This window comes from Emydura macquarii, unplaced genomic scaffold, assembly GCF_026122565.2.
Source record: "Emydura macquarii macquarii isolate MOO-44397 ecotype Brisbane River unplaced genomic scaffold, CSIRO-AGI_Emac_v2 contig_3390, whole genome shotgun sequence".
Taxonomy (NCBI): Eukaryota; Metazoa; Chordata; order Testudines; family Chelidae; genus Emydura; species Emydura macquarii.
In genome coordinates this window covers 2,390,570-2,410,326 of record NW_027133527.1, presented here as the reverse complement: position 1 = coordinate 2,410,326, position 19,757 = coordinate 2,390,570, and the positions used below count along the sequence as shown (strand labels likewise).

General features: G+C 43.4%; 1 protein-coding gene across 2 annotated transcripts; it reads right to left on the bottom strand.

Moving 5' to 3' along the window:
- Positions 1–77: 77 nt before the first annotated feature.
- On the bottom strand, positions 78–18,943 carry DRC3 (dynein regulatory complex subunit 3). 2 transcript variants are annotated; one of them, XM_067534147.1, is made up of 12 exons: positions 18,436–18,943; positions 16,674–16,790; positions 13,936–14,102; positions 13,025–13,171; positions 12,307–12,426; positions 10,902–11,014; positions 9,004–9,178; positions 6,129–6,260; positions 4,888–4,958; positions 3,746–3,869; positions 1,143–1,274; positions 78–871 (listed from the first exon to the last, which is right to left on the bottom strand). In XM_067534147.1, exons 1-12 carry the CDS (start codon positions 18,704–18,706, stop codon positions 758–760), a joined length of 1,683 nt encoding a protein of 560 aa, XP_067390248.1. In that variant the 5' UTR covers positions 18,707–18,943; the 3' UTR covers positions 78–757. The 2 variants fall into 2 exon arrangements, with proteins under 2 accessions (XP_067390248.1, XP_067390247.1); XM_067534146.1 differs by lacking the exons at positions 9,004–9,178; positions 10,902–11,014.
- Positions 18,944–19,757: the final 814 nt, after the last annotated feature.

The window sequence follows — 19,757 nt, the reverse complement described above, 5'->3', positions numbered from 1 at the left end:
AAAGGGGGAGGGGAAGTCTCAGGGTATTTGGCCCCTTTCTAAACTGTGCACTGCCACATCCTTTCTTCAAGCACCGGTTTCCCCTCTTCCCCCTCTCTGGTGACATGCCTCCAGCAAGAACGGAGTCTAGGCTGCCTGCAAAGCGAGCGCCGCAGCAGCTGCTGAGTTAGGCAGGAAATTAATGACTCGGCACTGAGCAGCCGTGGGTGAACTTCTGCAGAGCCATTGATCTCCTTCCCTGCTAGTCAGAGGTCACCCTGTGCACACTGCAGGAAGCTGCCTTAGTGTGAGGCAGAGGGAAAAAGGAGGCTACCGGGAGTGAAACCCATGATGATTGGGCAGATGGGGGTTAGTGTGATGGGGGAGCATTCTTCTTCCCCATCACGCCTCGTGCCGGCTGCTGCATGGGTCCCAGGCACCTAACACTGCTCGCACAGGCATAGCTTGGTTTTGTAGAGAGTGAATCACAGCTTGCTCAACTCCTGGCTAATCCAGGCCCCAGCTGTTTGTGAGCTGGCTTTGATTTAGGCCACCAGTCTCAGTGGGCTTCAAAATGAAATCCTCAGCATCTCTTTAACAGCTTTTCCAAACTCAATGATAGTATTGGTGTATGATTTTGGGGGGGAGGGACACCCTAGGATGAAACATCCCCATGGGTGAGTCTTTACATGGGGGCTGTCAGCGAGGGTGAGGCACACCTGTGAGATCACCAAGTCCTGTGTCCTATCGGGAGCCACTGTTCTGGCCGCAGGTAGGCCTACTCCATCGGCTCCAGGCTTTCCATGTTGTCCAGCTCCTCCTGCAGATGGTCGATGTACTGATTGATTTCTCTCACGCGGTTGCGGTTTCTGCTGATCTCGTTCTTGTGAACCTGAGGAGCATGAGAGCAGCTGGTGGGTCCTGGGGCTCATTTCAAACCTTCAATCACCGGCTGTAGTGCAAAGGCGCAGATAAAAGTTAGAAGATGCCTCCCTCCAGCCCCTCTGATTTCCTGGCAGTGGCCCAGCTACATTGCCTGGATCCTGGTGCCTCTCTGCCCACTGCGCTAGGAAGAAGCTGCAGGCTGGCATGCTTTCATTGCCTTGCTGCTTGTCTATTCCCCTAAACAGGGTTTTGTTCCCTAGCCGCAGGGGTTTTCTTACCTCCTCGATCACCGAAGAGGACCAGCTATTGGCTTTGGTGACAATGTCATCCTCTCTGTTATCGATCTTCAGCAGGTGGATATCGTGGGAGGCGTTCACTGCGTTGACGATGGTGTCTTTGTCCACAAAAAGCTAAGGAGTGAAATGGACCGAGCGGTGAGAGACGTGGATTTTACATATAAAAGCAGCCGGTCTCTGAACTCGGTGTGTAGCACTGGGGAGCACTATCAGAGAAAAAAATAACAGCTCTCTCTGCTATGTCTCATGTTTTACCAGTTCAAAGCAGTGGACAGTCTTGTGTAAGGATTAGCCCTGTTTTACAGATGGGGAAACTGAGGCAGTGATGAAGTAGCTTGCCCACGGCTGCATAGCAAGCCAGAGCTGGGAGTGAGCTCCTAACCACATGCTCATTCTTCTAGACCGTGCTGTCTGGCAGCATATGGCAAGCCCATGTTGGCAGCTGTCACCCATGGGGAAGGCTGCATATGCTCCAATGGGCCTCTTCCAGTGAGTGTGGTAAATGGAAAACTGCACTTAGAAGAGCTTGTTTTAACTGATTGCATTCGCTGTGTATCTTTGTTTTGGCACCACAACGTCTAACAGAAGCAGTAGCTTCCCCCTGGGATTTTAAATAGAGGGGGCTTCTATAAAGCAGAATTACTATCCTCCTGCAGCCAAGCCTGGCTGTTAAACACATGAAGATCCTGTGGACATGGACAGGAGAGAGAAAAAAATCGGTATGTGGCAATGGTGCACAATTGTGGCCACACTCACAGTCCATAAATCTGTGAGCCACCCTGCCCTGGAGGGCTATTTTCTGAACATGAGGCACAAAAATCCCTTACTTCCTTCTGCCTTTGCCTCCTTACAACAGTCACTAGTTCTTAAGAAATAATTACTGCTGCCTGTCACACAGGGTAGGAGGGCAGCAGCTCAGAGAAGCTGCCACGCTAGGCCTCTGGGCTGGTAGGGGGTTGTCTCAGAGGGGCCCTGGCTGAAAGGAGCTGGGGCTCTAGCAAGGCGGGGCTCTGGCTCAAAGAGGCATTGACATGCTGTTTTGGATGTGTGAATTTCCCCTGCAGAAGCTTCTCCTGCACTGAGCCAATCCCTAAGGAGTTGCAGTAAAATTGGGACTCAATGTCTCCTATGAAGCAGTGCGAGAACCCCATTCACTCCTCAAGCACCTGGAGACATCAGCACAGTGATACCCAGACTAAGGCCCACGAGCTGTAAGTGGCTCTTGAACGTGTCTCCTCTGGCTCTTTGCAGCGCATGATATTCAAATGCTGCGATTTAATTATGAACCTATCAGGACGCTTTCGCTATGTTATTACCCAGCTGTCGTTGATAAAATAATAATACTTGGTCAGTCATTTTGCTGGGTGAATTATATATCAACTAAATATTGCCCCTGTCATACTGTTTAAATCTGACTAGACAGTAATATGGTAAATGAAACCATGAATTCACACTACTGGGGCTCTTTTGGGTAATGCTGATTGCTAATTTGGCTCCTGATCCACTCAGTACAACTGTATTAGCAGCTATTGGAAGGGGTCTTAATAGAAGTGGTGGAAGCCTGGATCTGTTTATTTTTCAGCTGTAGTAGAAATGTTAGAAGGGGAGTGCAGCTGCTCAGTGCTAAAAATATAGATTCCCCCCTTTTTTTTTCTGGGGTGGGTGAGAGATGGGGAAAACCTGAATGACAAGTGTTAAGACTGTGGGACAGGTCAGGGGTAGGACCCACATTGGAAATGTCATCCCCACCTCTTCCATCCGCACCAAACCTGTAAGAAACTGTCATTTGTTTAATAGCAACAAAAAGCTCCATTCTAGATGCTGGGCTCGTATGTACATTAAATGGAGAGCCTTCCCCAGTAGGCTGTCGGAGGTGCTGGAAGCCAGAAAACTGATATCTAACCAACATCCCACTCTGGCTGGTCTTATGAAAAACAGATCGTGCATTTGCAGCCCTCTCTGTGAAATCTTTGCCCTCAGATTTTTTCCTTTAGTTATAAACCCTGGTAAATAGGGTTTAATAATGTAATTTTCAATGTATACAGCAGCTTTTGTTCTGATAGACTGCAAATAGCGTTACATACTGCCTCCATCCACTGCCACTGAAATGCAGCCACCTTGGGCACAGTGCGACTGCAAGTAGCAGAGAGATTTTGTCCACAGACACCAGGCCTAGCACCGCACTTTTGTAAGCATGCCATGGGATCTCTACTATTTCTGCAGAGCCAACAGGACCTTGGTTTGTGAGGTCTCAACAGAAAGACCTATGTGGAACTCAATTTATCTGCTTCAAAAAGGACTGAGTGATCTCTATGGGGATTTGAAACTGTAGGGCCAAATAAAACCCTAATTAAGCAAGTGCAACTCTAATGACTTTAAAGGAGTTATAGCTGGGTTACATTTGGCCCATAGGTTTATGGGGTTGGGAAATCTACCAAAAGCGGGAATGCAGCAGTACACACTGCCCCAAACTCCTGCTGTGGTGGAGGGCTTAGCGATCAGCCTGAAGAGAGAGCCATGGTGACCTGGGAGGGACCCCTGCTTTCTAGAAGAGCCTGAATTGCACACACAACGGGGGGCCTCACCAGTCGAACATCATCTGGCATCTCCTCGTCAAACTCGCTCTTGACAATCTTCTCCAGAGTGTTGATTGCGATCTCCAGCAGTTTCTCGTGGTGATGGTTTTCTAGATCCCGGCATTGAGCCATCGTGTGGAAGAGGGTTCAGAAACAAAGAACAGTAGTATTTGACCTGTCATATGACCTGCCTCTGACAGGCTGGACTTAGTGCTGTACAACGGCTCATCAACACCGACAGAGAAAGGCGTTCTACATAAGCAAGCACTGCTAACCCTAAAAGGGGATTCGTCCACTTCCTGTGAAACATGTGGCCAGTAAAAACTCGGCTCCCTTAAGCAGGCATTGCAAATCTCCAGAAGCACTTGAGCTGGCTGTTGGAGAACTTCCTTGTGATTTCAGAAGCAATCCCTGCCCTCACCGTGTTATGTTGTACAGACCTGACACTGGGGGGCCATCTGCAGAGGAAGTTCAACGAGGCCTCTGTGCAAAACTCTGAATGTGACAAGCACTTGCACAGGGCTAGGAGTTTTGTGTATATAAAAATAATTTCACCTGCACCTGCACTGCAAACCCTTCTGAGCTGGAAGAGGGCAGCTGTTCTAGAGCACACACCTGCGCAACAACTGGGGCATAAAGAAACCCTACAAGAGGCGTTTTAGGGCATAGACACTACAGGAGGTGTCTTAGGTATTTCATCTATTAAAATGTCAGCAATACATAGATATCATCACCCAGCCAGATTTACCGAGTGTTTGCTCAGAAACAGAGGGTGGACTTTCAAAGGCACAGAGGGCAACTAGCAACCTACATCCCATTGATTTTCAGTGAGAGTAGGTGTCTAACTGCCCTTTGTAAAGCTCATTCATTACATCCTCATCACTGAGCTGTGTAGCAGGCCTTGATTGTGTTGTCTTGCTGAGAATATGGTAGAGAAGTATTTGAGCACAGCCTGTATTTCATGACCAGGGAAACGTTCCTAAGAATTAATCAATCAAAGCCCTCAACACATTAATAAGCAGCAATCCATTTCCACACAGTGAGTGCTGATTTCTGGGCCTCGTAGTAATCTTGTGAAGTGAAGCAACACACGTCGCAGGTCAGATTTATACAACACAGAGTTCCAGGCCAGTAGACTATCAAAAGGATATATCCCTTGGACGTCCTCAATAAATGTTGACATCTGGTCGGCAATGTTTCTTTCAAAATCCTTTATTATTTCCTTAGCAAGAAAAAAAAGGAAAAGTTATCAAGTACTCAGACATATACACGCAATACAGATCAGAACCATGGAGTCTAAAATGCCCTATACTTTTAATCTGATCCACCACTTTTAGCTGCACTGCTGGGGACTGAAGGTACCTACAAATTAATGGCTCTGAAGCAACAAAAGGCAAGTGCTTTTCTGCACGGGTATGCAAATGTCAGGGAAGATTAGAATCAATCCTACTGGGAAGAGTTGATGGAGCGATGCCTCTATCACAGGCTCAAGGAAGTTCACGCCATCAAATCACTTCAAACTTCTAACGCTGTAGCTACATTATGACTAGAGAACATTTTGTCTCCGATTTAAGCCAGGTATCAAAGTTTCTCATTCTGTTTATAAGGCTGCAGGCTTCATGCCTTTTTGAAGATTCTGCCATCGGGAGCATAACTAACCGCTGAGATTAGGAGAGCTTTTGTTTAAATCCTGGAAGATTGGTGTTGCTTCTTGTTGCCTTTCTCAAAAATAGGTGATAGAGATTCTCTTAGAGCATTTACTTTCACCTAACGTCCCTAATAAAATGATTAAAACATTCTGGTGCCTCACTTAGAGTATGTGAAAAGCACCTCTGATACTTCTGCAAGATCCATTGGTAACCAATGAAATAAATAAATTACATCCCTCTCTCCATCCCGACCTGCTAAGCATCTGGTTTGAACTCCGCTACCATCTACCATTGTCATGCACACAGTGGGGTGCTCAAGAAAGCGGGCTAACTTGGGGCTGGGGGGTGAGTGTAATTTTTTGGTCATAGCAAAGATCCCTTTGAAAGAATCACACCACTAGAACCTTGAAAATATGTCCCGTACTAGGGGGCAACTTCCACAGACAGATCCAAAAATGGCCCAATAACTCCTGAATGACCCTTTAGCCAAAGCCTGTGCCATCATTCTCAATAGCAACAGGTGAATAGTAAACACTGATGCAACATAGAAACACACTGGGCCCAATTCTCCACTGCCTTGCACTTCGTGTACTTACTCCTGTGCAGAGTAATAATAAAATAGTATTAGACACTAACAGGAATGGTAGAGTTCTTCACTCATTCTGCACAACTGGGTCTACGCAAGGTGAATCAGCCCCAATGTTCTCTACCTGAAGCTTAGCAGATATATCCCCTTGCCTTACCTCTAGCTGGTCAACCGTCTGCATTTCCAGGGTCATAAGTGTGTCTGACAGCTGACTGATGTCCTCATTGTACTTTAGAAGTTTAGCTTCCGCAATCTCCAAATTACTTATGTTTTGAACCACGTCCAACAGCTAAACATATAGAGAGACATACGTTATCATTTATGTTCACCATTCCATTGCAATTTAATTAACTGTTATTGTTACATACATCAGAAAAGTTCTGGTTCATGATTGGCTGAAATGAAATGCAATGGTTTGATAAGTGACTGTGGTTTACATATTCAGAGGTCAGTAATACCAAGGTGTGCTACAATGTTAACCAGCCAGATTCCACTTCAGCAAGTTGTGTAAAAACTCTTATTTGCCTGCCAGTCAGCAAATGGCTTTTTTCCTACTTTAGCTCGCCCTTAGAAAGTTCGTGTCAAAGAAAAAACAATGAGACTTCTGAAATTCATGGCCATAGTGGAGAAATTTCCAAATACGCCTCTTGAAGAAATACAACCCTAAATCCTGATTCCTTGGAAGTCAAGGAGAATTTTGCCTGACTTCAATGGGCCCAGGATTTTGCACTCAGAGGATATGTAATGGAACATATCAGGGAATGAGTTCTTGTTACAGTGAATGACAATAAATCTTGCTCTTCAAAGTTAAATACTGACATCAGCCTCACAGCAGTCAATATGTATCTTAATATTGCTGAGCAACGTATTTGCTAAGCAAAAATTATTTTCAAGAAGTGTCTTTGTAATAAATCTCTCCTACTGAAATCTGAGCATGAAAAATATATTTTGAAGACGCCTCCTACTCCTCACATTTGGAGCAAACAGAAGGGGCTAACATTAGGCAAAAACCATTGCAGAAGGTTGTGTGTAAATCAGACAAGATTATGCACACACTAGAATGTTAAAGGGGGCATTTCTTTTTATAATTTAATCAAGCCAGGAGGTCCCAAGCAATTAAAACCATGCTCCTGTTAGCAACGCCTGCTGCTTTAGGGTTCTGGCATAATTCTTTGCTCCTTAACCAGCTTCAGAGCAAGCAGAGCTGTCTTGCACTTCAGATAGACCTGCATGATGGAATTATAGCTAGGCAAATGGACCCTAACTATGATCCACTTCTAATCTCCTACCCATTTTTAAACGTGTGTTACTAAGCCTGAAAGATCCATTTAACAGCATTTCTGACTGACTGTGCCTCTCTCTGTGACCTTGACCAATTCACTTAGGTCAGAATTTTTCATCTGCAACAAGGTGCCTAAATTCAGCACCTAAATCCGTATCTAAGCTTGTAAGCAGGCAGAGTTCCTATGCTGCTTTGAGGAGTACATAGACACGTTGCTTAAAATCCAAACTGACCCCCATTTTGAGTGTGGATTTATTGCCTTGGTAACTCAAATAAAAAATGCTTTGGGGCTGGGACTGTCTTTTTGTTCTGTGTTTGGACAGTACCTAGCACAATGGGGTCCTGAACATATGCCTTATGTTCCCCCACGGTTGTTAGTATGAGTCAGCATTCATATACACTGCACCTGCACACGAGATCCAAGCACTGGGTAACAGAATGACTCAGCATCCTGCCACCTTGTTACAAATCCCCAAAATAAAAACAGCCTGATTTTCAGGAGGTGCTGAGCACTTGGGATCTCACTGAAGTCAATCTTGAGTGGCTTGTTCTGCACAGCTGATAAAGCACTTTACCAGGGTTTAGCCAAGCTTATATTTCCATGGACCTCTGGAAACAAAAATAACTGCCCCTCTATTTTAAATGGTTAGAAAGGGATGCAGCTAGAAGCTATGGCCATATCATCCACAGTGACGTGGCTGCAGCTTTCTGGAAAGTAGGGCTGGTTGAATAATGGTATTTGCTGCCAAAATATTCAAACAAAATGATCATTTTTTTCTGTTCAGAATTATTTCATGGATTTTTTTTTAAACAAAATGAATTGAAAGCAAAATGATTTGAATAAATAATTGTTTGCAGTGTTGTAGCCATGTTAGTCCCAGGATATTAGAGAGACAAGGAGGGTGAGGTCATATCTTTTATTGGACCAACTTCTGTTGGTGAGAGAGACAAGCTTTTGAGGTTCCCAGTCCTGAAGAAGAGCTCTGTCTAGTTCAAAAGCTTGTCTCTCTCACCAACTGAAGTTGGTCCAATAAAATATATTACATCACCCATCTTGTCTCTTGAATAAATAATGATAATCTTGTCAGGTTTTCCCTTTCTTCCTCCTTTTCCAATGGAGGTACAGTATGTGGGTATGGATCAAAAAGCTAAAAAATGAAGACTTCTGAATTGAAAATTTTCATTTCAGTTTCATTAAAAATTAAAAAAAAAAATTTTTTTGTGAACATTTTCATTTTCTTAAAAAAACCCTCCTTTGGGATGAGAGTGGGAGGGACATTTCAATTAAAAATCTTTGACAGCTCTCCTGCCAAGTCTTTAAGAAGAATCATTAACATGAAGACTTGTCTGTACTAGGAAATAACATAGTGTTATCATTATGTTGAACACACAGTAGAGACAAGGACTGTCATGTTTAAAACCACATTAGGTGGTTGTGCTTAGCCTCAGAGGCCAGATTTAACCACTTCCAGCTGCTGTGATTTTAAACACACCAATCCTTGTCTATACTGAGTGCTAACTCTTGCTCAATAGTATGTTAGTTAACACAGTGTCAAGCCCTCCAGTGTAGACAAGCTCATAGAAATGTATATAGTAAGATCTGCGGACAGATTCTGATTCCCCTTGCCCTCGTGTAAACCTGGAGTCATTAAACTGATCTCAGTGGGGTTACCGTATCCATCCCTGAGATCAGTCTTTGGCTTCTGATACACAGAAATCATTTCAGCAAATAAAAGCTGTAATCAAATACCCCCTGGCTGTTATTTTCAAAATCTAGGATTATTTTTGTGCCCTGATGTTGACTGTCCTTTATTGCTTCTTGAAGGCACTTGTAGAATGTTGAGACTTCGGCTTTTCGGTTTTCATGCTGTTTCAGACCATAGGCAAAGAGGTTCTCACAAATTAAGACAAATTTACTCTTGTATGTGAAACCAGAGTCAAGGTACATAATCTGTGATAGGTCAATGAGTCAACACATGAAGCATGGCTGCAAAATAATCAACACTATTCTGGTGTGTCTAGCTTCTACCAATCTAAATGCAAGGCAAGGCATCTTGTCTGCTGAACAGGGGCATTTTAGCAACCAGCCAGGTGTCCAAGCCACTACCAATTATTGGGATGAACTAGCAATTATTCTGCATGCTGATTTTAGCCATTTTCAGGCCTTTGCAGGAACTTACCCTAACTAGGCAAACTGGGAGAGGAGGGTAGACAGTAAACATGTGAAGTGAGTCTGGCTCTGTATGTCCTTTCTCTCTGAATATGCTGGGGCAGATGTCTGTGAAAAACAGGAAGTCTGGATATATTTTGGAATTGTCAGTATGGGGAAATTTAGCTATCAGACCAACAGGTTAAGACTGCTTGCTTAACGTTTTGTTTGTTTGTTTGTTTGTTTGTTTGTTTGTTTTTTAGTGACGTGTCTCTGTAACTCCTGCTTCTGTCCAGTGGTTGATTTGTTTAGTCAGCTATGTAACATTCTTTTGATTGACTTATCTTTGTAACTTTTGGGGTGTAAGAAGGAGGTAGCAAGTCTGAGTCGGGCAGATGGCTTGGTGGACACATTGGGAAGGATCTCCAGGTGCAGACGGAAGGACTGGCCATCCAGAAATCTGTGACTAAGTCACCCGAAGACTGTCTCAGACTTGTGGGGCAATGATCAAGTTTTGGGGTACTCTAACCACCTATTGTATTTGTATGTGCTTGAGACTAATAAGTGGAGACTTCCAGTAAAAACATTCCGATGGGAATTGCTGGAAACCAATAAAGTAAAGCTTTAAAGTTAAGAGCACTTGGGTTTTGACTTGTCTGTGCCAGCCATATAGCCAGGCGGAGATACTGCATTTCCTTTGGTTGATTTTCTGATACCAACTCGCAGAGACTAAAAGTTGCTGGGTTGAGGAACCCTGGAGAACACTGCCAGCTCCACTGAGCTCACAGGACCTTTATTGGACCAACTTCTGTTGGTGAGACAGACAAGGAAGGTGGTCCAAAAAGATATTATCTCACCCACCCTGTCTCTTTAATATCCTGGGACTGACACGGCTACAACACTGCATTTAACTGGCAGGTTGTGAGATATCTGCCTTGTATAACCCTGATTACTTTTATTGTGCCCTACCACTTCAATTATAACATGATTTTAGCAACTGCTATCTCTCAATCTGCTGCAAATGTAAATTAAAGCTCTATACCATTTGAAAGATGCATTCTTGGCTTTAAGAGACTGCACATGTCCTGATTTCTAGAGGTTCAGCTAGTAGATTTTCAAGAGCCGAAAATGCAAGATTGTAATCAGAATGATGTGATTTTAAAATTCTGGAATCTCATGAACTGCCAGTGTTGGAAGCAAGCATTTTATACAAATGGGATTTACTAATTTGAAGTTTCCAGTTTGCCAATGGGACATGTATTTGTTGACAGCTCTTGTGTTTTATGAGATATCAGTCCTTAAAACTGTCAATGTGGTCTCACAATCTAGCAGTACTTTTATGGCACTGGTCCAAGACTAACCACAGCAAGTCTCAAATCTCAGATCAATATAGCATTCAGTTCTGTATAAAAAGAACAAATGAAGACTCCCTGTTAATGCACATCCTTGTGAACTGAAGTCATTAGCTTTTATCACTAGATTTTCTAACAGAAGGATATGTCTCCAGCAGGTCAGCCATTCCAGGGAGGTAAGCCAGTCTGGCAGCTTCTGTATCTTCTGCATACATACTCTCAAACAAAAAGGGTCCATTCAGGTACTCGACATAAGCAGCCTTTGGAGAGAGTCAGTACAATATAAAGAAAACAAAGAGCATCAACTTGCTACAGAATCTTAGTAACTCCTTGCTTCTTCTTGCAAAGTGCTAAGTAAGGTTCAGTCCATCAGGCTGAACGGCGCATTGAAATCAATGGAAGTTAATACCTTTGAGGATCTGGGCCGACATTCTTAACTCTCCAGTTCTGAATGGTGCTGCCTGCTGTGGAATGTGAATCTCAGAACAAGGGATCAGACCATTATTACTGTATAGTTGGGTGAGGATTTTGGCTTTCCAAGGAAAACACTATACAATCATTGATAAGTTTATCCTTCTCTATCGGAATTAGACAGTGGCTTTATCACCAATCAAATAATGTGACAGAGCAATAAAAAACCACTTTGTGGTCTTGCAATTGGATATCTAAGCTATGCAGTGTAAATGGGACAGATGTTGTGAGGCCCTATGCAAAGGAAGACATGAAGGGCCCCATCCAGGTTCCTCACCATCTATGACCCTTTTTCCATGATCCTATCTCCATGTATTTGGCAGTTCCCCATGTCAATCTTAATGCACAGGGAACTATGTCACTGTGGAGGTGACACAGGCCTCTGACAGCCTTCCCGTGGGAGTGCTCCTCTAATTGGTATCTGCTCCTTGCTCTGTCCATGTGCTTCAAGTAGAGTGGGGAGCAACGCAGATGCCAAGCAGAGGGTGTGGAACAAGCAAGTTACATGGAAACAAACCTGCAGCATTCCCATATTGCCAGCCGATCAATGGAGGCAGGAGAGCGAGACTCAGATAGCCTGAGAGCATCACTCTGCTCTATCCCATTCTCATTAGGTACCTTGACAGTTTCGCCATTTCATTCCCACAGTGATCTTGGAATCACTTGTAAGAATAAATTAATTCTGCAATATTATCCGATCACTTACTATGAAGAGGAAAAATCACGGCACCATGAATAATGCTAACAGCTCCATCAGACCAGTGATCGTGTTAATCTAGCAAGAGGCTGACAAGGAACCGAAGTATGAGTTACTCTGGAGCTTCCCTAAATCAGGGTCTGTCATGTAGGTTTCATTGTTCAACTCATAGACTTATGTTCCTCCATATTATGCGTATTACACAGCAACTTCTGTTTTCATTCAAAAGATGAGATTTACAGACCACAGAGATTAATACTGACCTCATTTTTATCTCATTCAATGTTAACCTCACATTAAATCTTCTAATGGGTGAAAGAGCAGTCAATATTTGTTTGGTTTCTTTGCAGTGTGCTAATATACAATCAGCCCCAGGGAACATACCTTGTGGTGGTCCAACTCTTTCTGTTTAGCCTCTTCTTCCACCAGTTTAGCCAGGGCCTGAGCTTCACCTTGCTTTAGTTCATCAATGGCATACTGATATTTTATTTCTGCAAGTTCTCGCTGGGAAACAGAAACAAAGAAAACATTTGGGTTATTTTACCGGCTCCTAATAAATCTGGGTCAGATACAGCTCTCTGTGTAACATACATCCAAGACTGCTGTTTCTTTCCTGTGTTAGGTGTAATCTGTATCCTGAGCATGGCTTTTTTCTATGTTAATCAAGTTTAACATTAATAGATTTAAAAAAAATGTCTTTACTGTTCCCTCGAGCCTTAATGCCAGAAGCCACTATAATGTGGGATCACCATGTCAGCTGATCAGCCAGTCTACTGTGCATGTTAAAAATCAGGCACAGGGAGAACATTTCTGATGGCTCTTATTTGTCTAAATCAGTATACAATATGTATACTACTTATGTGGCCCTAAGGATGTCATATGGGCCACAGCTGTGTGCTGATTGGGCTGCCAGTGACCCGCAGGCCGAGGATTGAGAACCGCTGGTCTAAGTAATATTTCAGTAAGACAGCAACTAAAAAAAAAAGTTACTCTAACCCTTTGAAAGCTGGTGTATTCCCAGAGTGCCAGCAAGATGAATGTTTTGGAAAGTGCGTGCCCAGTCTCCAAATGGTTAAATAAAGAGGATGGTGGAAGTACTTACTGTGTACTCATCCACGAGCCTGAAGTCCAAGTACACCAGATCTGGAAGGTGAGCAGCAATAAACATTGAATACTGTTCATTTTCACAAACAGGGTTCCCAGTGAGATTCAATGTGCGTAGCTTTTTAAACTTCCTGAGGTAGACCACCTATGTCAAAAGAGAGGAGATGCTTCATTCCCAAACGCCATGGGAATAACAAGCAACAATGCCCTGAAATTCATGACATTTATATCTCCATCCTAGCTCAGATATCCATCCTTCAAAGAAAGCTGGCACAACATGCTGGACTGACTTTCTAATCACAGTTACACGTTTAAAACAATGGCTTTCTAGCGGAATGTTGAAATGTTTTATCTGAGGGAAAAAAACCTCTTTTATGGTTCTTATCCATACAATATCACTCTCATTGTGGACATACAATCTGTAGGCCTGGTGATGAGCCTTTACCTGGATGGATGATAAGCTTCCAGGGGTCTCGCTGTAGTAAAACTGACCTCCATAAGGGCCCAAGCGTAAAATCAAAGCACCCACAAAGTAAATATTTGCCTTTGTTTTCTATTCACATAAGCCATTTCCCCTTTTCCAGTTCCCATTGGCAGCAATAGGAGTTTTGCCATTGATGTCGATAGGAGCAAGATCTGGCCCAATGAGCAAATAATCCAAAAAAGGGAAAAGTTGTAAGAAATAAGTATTTCCTACTTGAATTAAGACCTTACTTCAGACTATAGAGAAAGTGAGACTTTGAAGGGAAAGTCAACCCTCTAAAAAGGTGCTCACATTCAGTGGCAGGTGTAAATATAAGAATGACAGAGAGACAGTATGTAGATGGATGGATGGACGGACAATGGGTATGTACGGGGATAGATAGATTAGGAAGGAAGGAAACACTGGAAAAACAATGGTATTCTTACATTTTCCAAAGCAGTTAGATTATTGTTTCCTATAGAGAAGACCTGTAGTTCTTGTAGCGTGTCCAGATTCTCAATCTTAGATATTCTGTTGTTATAGAGGCTCAAGTCCTGCAGTTTAACCAAGGCTTCCAGACCTTCAATGGTTTCAATATTGTTGAAGGACAAATCTAGAAAAAAAATAGAAGTCAAGAAGTTTTACAAGCAAATTGTTTTATTAGTTTCAACTAAACGTAACTGCTCGGGGCCTGCAGTTCAGTTTGTAACTTGCCTCTAGCATTTATATTGTTTTCCCTGGTGGTGATCAGCATTCCTGAAGAAGCCCCAAAAAGGCTCTTCCTTTTACTCTCAAGGCCCTGTGTAAAACCACCGCTCTTTCTGCCAGAAAAGAATAGATGCAACTTCTTCTACCACTTGTCCATGCAACTCTTAAATCAGACTGAGGAGTCACTGAAGTCCTCCTTTGCCCTGGGGCTGTGTGCACAACCAGCACATGGCTCCTACCTTTTGTTCTCTGTGTCACCAAGAGACAGAGAAGAAATCCACCCTAGGTCTCTTGTATGGAAGTGGACAGCACAGGGGAATGGGTTAGGAAATACTTAAAGAGACGCAATTCACAAGAAAATTTCGGCAACAAATTTGATAGCTCCAGCTAGCTCTCTTTCCTTTGGACTGTTACCTTGCATCACAAAACCATCAAACAACTCCAGCTCTCAGTTCATGCAACCCCAGTGAAATCAGTGGAGATACATCAGGGAAGAGCTTGTCCATTGTGGCTTTTGACTGATGGATATTTTCACTTGTCTTATTTTTCAAGAACATCTAATTCAGTACCTAAACTTATATAAAGATCTCTAATGTAAAATTTCAAACTTGTGTAAGTGATTTAGGAGCCTGTTCCCAATTTCAACAGACATAGGCACTACGTCCTATTGACTTTCAATGAGACAGTCTCCAAAGTGCCTAAATCACTTTTGAAAAAATGGGCCTTTGGTTCCTAAGTCAGTAAGGCACTTTTGAAAAGTGCCTTAAAATGAGACTTTCCAAGCCATGAGACTGACAGATATTCTTTAGGCAGCTTTAAGTTAGGACTGAGATTTTTCATTTTCCTCAAATGTTTTCATAAGTATATATTTTTAATAATTAAATTACAAAAATAAAAGATTGTAAATGTAGAAGAACATGAATATCTCAATCAAACTGAAGGGTGCTTCAAAGAGCTGACTGTATCCTTAGGGAATGTGTCCCTTAGCAGTGTTTGAGAGGTGGCACAACATCCTCTTTTCATTGTGGAGCAGCAGATGGTGAGAGACGTTTTTGTTAGGAGTGGAAGTGAGATGCACTGTGTTCAAGTTCCAGCTTCTTAGAGCCACATAATGACCACACCAGGATGCTTTATATTTTACTTCAAAGAGGTTGATATGCCCAAAATAACACTCTGTCTTTGGAAACTGATTCCTGATACTAGTAAAGTAGCTAAATCCTGAATGGAAGTTAGACTCCTAGCACTCTACTGGCAGACTCAGCATAGTGGGCAGAGAAGGATAGATTCTACATTAGAGTTTTACTCTATGAATCTTAATTACTTGGATGCTACCAGACAGAACAGGCATATCTGACAAAATGTCCCCAATCACAATACCAAATTTATCAGGTGCATCCTCATGAACATACTAGCAAAAGAGTGGATCTGGGACAACAGCAATGAAGTGGTCCATATGTCTTCTCATAGTGTCACAGCTTGCAGTGTGCATTCAGGCAAAACTCCCATTGATTTACTTTAATGGGACTTTGCCGGAATAAGGACTGAATAAGAACTGCGGGTCTGGGCTGAGGGCCAAACTCCAGCTTTACTGTAATCAATGCAACAGTGAATCAGGCCCCAAGTCTCTGTGTCAAGGGCTCACCTGAGTCAGCAGAGCATCTTGCAAAGCAAGCTTGCTGACCCTCACAGCTGTCACATTAATATGCGACTCAGAATGGCCCGCTTGAGCCTTAGTTCCACAAAGTAAACAAAACAGGCTTTGGGTGGCTCAAATAACAAAGGTGCAGTCAGAGTTTGGCTCTGATCAGACCAGGCTTCCTGGGTTGTTAGGAGAACCAACTTCCTCCTCTGTCCCAGCTTCGCCCCTGGAAGCAGCCAGCCCTTTTTATCATGTCTGCTGGGCCCTCATTGGCTTCTGCCTGCTCCCATTCCTTCTAGCTGCTGCAGGATTGATTTTTCCTGGTTCCACCTACAGCTGATCCTGTGTGGCCTTTCTAGGCAACTCCTGGAGGTCTGAACTCTGTGCTTTTTTTCCCCCAGAAGGATACCTTCTTTGAGCAGGGTGCACCAAGGTAGCGCGGTCCCCTGCAGGGGTCAACAAATACCTGGTACACCCTGTCACCCTCTAAAACCCTTCCCAGTGCTAGCATGGGGTGATTGTTGCCAGTATCTCCTCCCAAATGCTGGTAAAGTGGAATTTAATATCTTGCATAGCATTTTAAAGCACAATTCCATTTCATTCTAGAAGTGCAGCATACCCAATCTACAGAAACAATTTCATTTCAACTATCAACTGTCTAACATATACTAAAAACTGAGCCATCAATTGACAGTCCCACTAACTGCCATTTTCCAGTGACAACATTGATCTGACTCTGATCTCACTTATACCAGTGTAACTCCACTGATTTTAATGGAATTACTCCTGCTTTACACCAGTGGAATGTGAAGCCAGCCTCATGCCCCTAACTCTTACCAAGCCAGACTAGGCGAACCAGACTATCCAGTGCCTCTATCTTCTCAATGATGTTGTTGTCTAGCTGCAGTTTAGTCAGATTCACAAACTGCCACAGGTTATCAATCTTCAGGATATCTAAAGCCACAGGGAAAAAAAATACTGCAGTTCACACACGCCAGATTTCAGTTGTAACACACACACTATATTTTAATAATGATACGTGCCCAATATTACCTCCAAAAGGATCGGATGAGGGTTTAGTCCGAAGCAGCTGGGATAACCTCATTGTCTTGCACCACCACGCACTGCTAATTGGTACTGCCAGGGAGTCATTGAGGGGATGCTGACTGCAACACTGCAGTCAAAAGTTGCTTTATGGATTTACTACACGAAAGCCTTGACCGTCACTTTGATTTCCAATGTAAAGAGTGAGGTTTGGGATGAGGCAGTACTTTCCTCTGAAGTTGTAGGCTACTGGTGGGCAATAGCTGGTTTTAAACAGCTACCCTATTACATTATAAAGTTACTGCACATTTGGTAATGCTCTCCAGCTGCTGAGATGATGGAATCATCACATGAGAACAAGCTGGAACTACTATGAGAATTACAATTCTGTTTTTATGCATCATATAGTCTTCTGTCTGGAGTGAAGCAAGAGTTATTGCATTTTGATTCTTGGAGAAAATTAGATACACGAGGGCAGGCTGATATGGATTACAGCAAACATTGGGGTCATGGTGATGGAATGCTGCGGAAATGATCATGTCCCATTCTCTTTACACAAGTAGGTGTCAAGGTAAAAAGTCGAAGAAGAGTAATACAGAAGAGGAAAACAACATTAAAAACAGGCTTTGACCTTAAAAAAACAATCATGCCCTGTTTGTCTAACACTAGGCATTCAATTGCATTAGAAAAATGTGCACACAATTGCACACTGAACTTGCAAGCAAATGCATGCACAAATCAGGAAACAGTGTATGTAAATTACCAGAAGTCACCATTTGCAGAGATAGTTATCTCAAGGGCGCGCACACAATCATAACTGCATGAACAAATTAAATGTATATTTCGCCCAGGTAACTGCATGCCTAACTTTAAAAAAAGAAAAGCAGGCCCCAAACATATAAAATCTATTTATTTTAATTTTGGTGTATTAATTTACTTCTGGTTTGACAGTACTAGGGACCGAATTCCTATATCCACAGTAACAGGACACACTTCTCCCACATCACCTCTGCCAATGTACCTAACCCTGCACTGGAGACCACCAGTCGGAGTATTCTCCTTCACCTAAATCCTTGGCTTCTTTGCTGAGCCCTTCAACAAAACTATCAATCAGGACCGATTGTGGTGCTGGGATTTTATTTTACTATAGATGCTTGTCCACTCTGAACTGCACTGTGTCCACCATAAGCTACCAAAGTGCCATCAGATGAGGGCAACTTGTGGTCACCAGAAGCTTCAGTTGGATTTGATTTGGCCTAGCACAATGGGGCTTGGTGTGTTTGTGGCTGTTAAGTGCCACCACAAGATAAATGTTAAATCATAATAGTAATAATTAATAATAACAGAGTTGAGAAGATGTATAGCCCATTACCATTCAGCTAAACCATCCAGTCCCCAATATCGTAACTATTTTATATGGCTACAGCTCAAAAGGTCAGTTTAATCACTTCCTGTTTACATGACAAATTCCAGGCTAGTCACGATTATTTAATGGCCACTTAGTCATTTTAAACATACTACTATTATCCTTTAATAAAAAAAATTTGATACTTACTTCTAAAATCAAGCTGTAGCTGTGTGACATCTTTGAAATCAATGCCTTCCCTTTTGGCAAGCTGTCCTAATTCCTCTTGGGGCCCTTGCTCTTCCACAGCTTTTTGAAGCATTTTTTCATCAATCACATTTGGCTCTATGGTATCGTATAACCGACTCATTTTCAGATGAAATAGACCTTTAAGAGCAGAATGGTATACCACAGTTACCTTTTTCAGTGTGTTCACTGAACTGCACACAGTATACAAACAAACAATAGCACAGTGGGACATTCAGAGAGTCCAGTCCTGCTCCACTGAACTCAGAGTTATTAGACTTTACCAAACAGCTACCCAGAGCACGGACAGAGGGTGGTCAAATTTATGGGTCTATCCTGATATCATGTGGAAAACTTGCAATGAGTTTAAGGAGAAATTTCCATGCAGATGGACTGCAGAATTGGATACAATGTGTGGAAGAGAGTTAATGGGCCTGTCCTCTGCCCATAAATATCAATAAGCAGTTGCCACAGACTTCCATAGGAGCGGAAGAGGGCCCATCATTCCACTACAATGATCTATAGGTAAAATTCACCCTAGTGGAGAGGGTAGACACAAGGCTCTATTCACCACTTGAACCCAATGTTAAGGGCTTATGTTGGCTCTCCACACTGGGGTGAATGTCATCTCTTAATAAGACTAGATGCATCAGTCCAGGGACGGTATTTGTACACGTGAGAATTACCAGTAACAGGTTACTAAACTTTAAATGCCAAACTGACACTGCAAAATCTGGCATAATTTAGACTGTAGGGTGTGAGGGGAAATTTACACACTTTAGTGAGCCTCGCCCACCACACAGGCACCTGTCCAATCACGGCCCACCCTGCCAGGCAACACCCCCCCCCCCCTGCTCGCTTACCCATTCAGCCTGCCATGCAGTCACCTGCTTCCCCCACCTGCCATGCAGCCAGCCACCCATCCACTTGCAGGCCCCAAGCATGATTTTTTCCAGGCCCAGTACGGACTTGTAACAGGGGCCCTCTCCCAAACCCACACCACAACCCGTCCTCCCATACACACAATCTCATGAGCCAGGACATTTTTTTTCCTCCTGGTAGTGGAGGTTGCAGCCTGGGCCGGGCCCCCCAGGGACTTTGGGCCCTGGTAAAGTGTACCCTTTCCCTCCCCCATGTGGGGGCCCTGCCCACTTGTCATCCAGACTGCCATGCAGCCAGCCACGCAACCATCCAGCCCCGGCTACCTCCCTACAAGCCCAGCAGGTTGAGGGCGCAGAGGCGGGCGAAGTCCCCAACGAAGCCGGCCCGCGATCCCCCTGGCACCC

What these genes read in the sequence shown, in the direction of transcription:
- DRC3 (XM_067534147.1), bottom strand. Translation starts at nt 18,706, where the DNA reads ATGTCCCACTGTGCTATTGTTTGTTTGTATACTGTGTGCAGTTCAGTG. An exon ending in ATCTAACTGCTTTGGAAAAT is followed by an intron (nt 13,172 to 13,935) that starts GTAAGAATACCA and finishes CTTTTGACATAG; the next exon opens with GTGGTCTACCTCAGGAAGTT. An exon ending in AGACGGTTGACCAGCTAGAG is followed by an intron (nt 4,959 to 6,128) that starts GTAAGGCAAGGG and finishes TTTCTTGCTAAG; the next exon opens with GAAATAATAAAGGATTTTGA.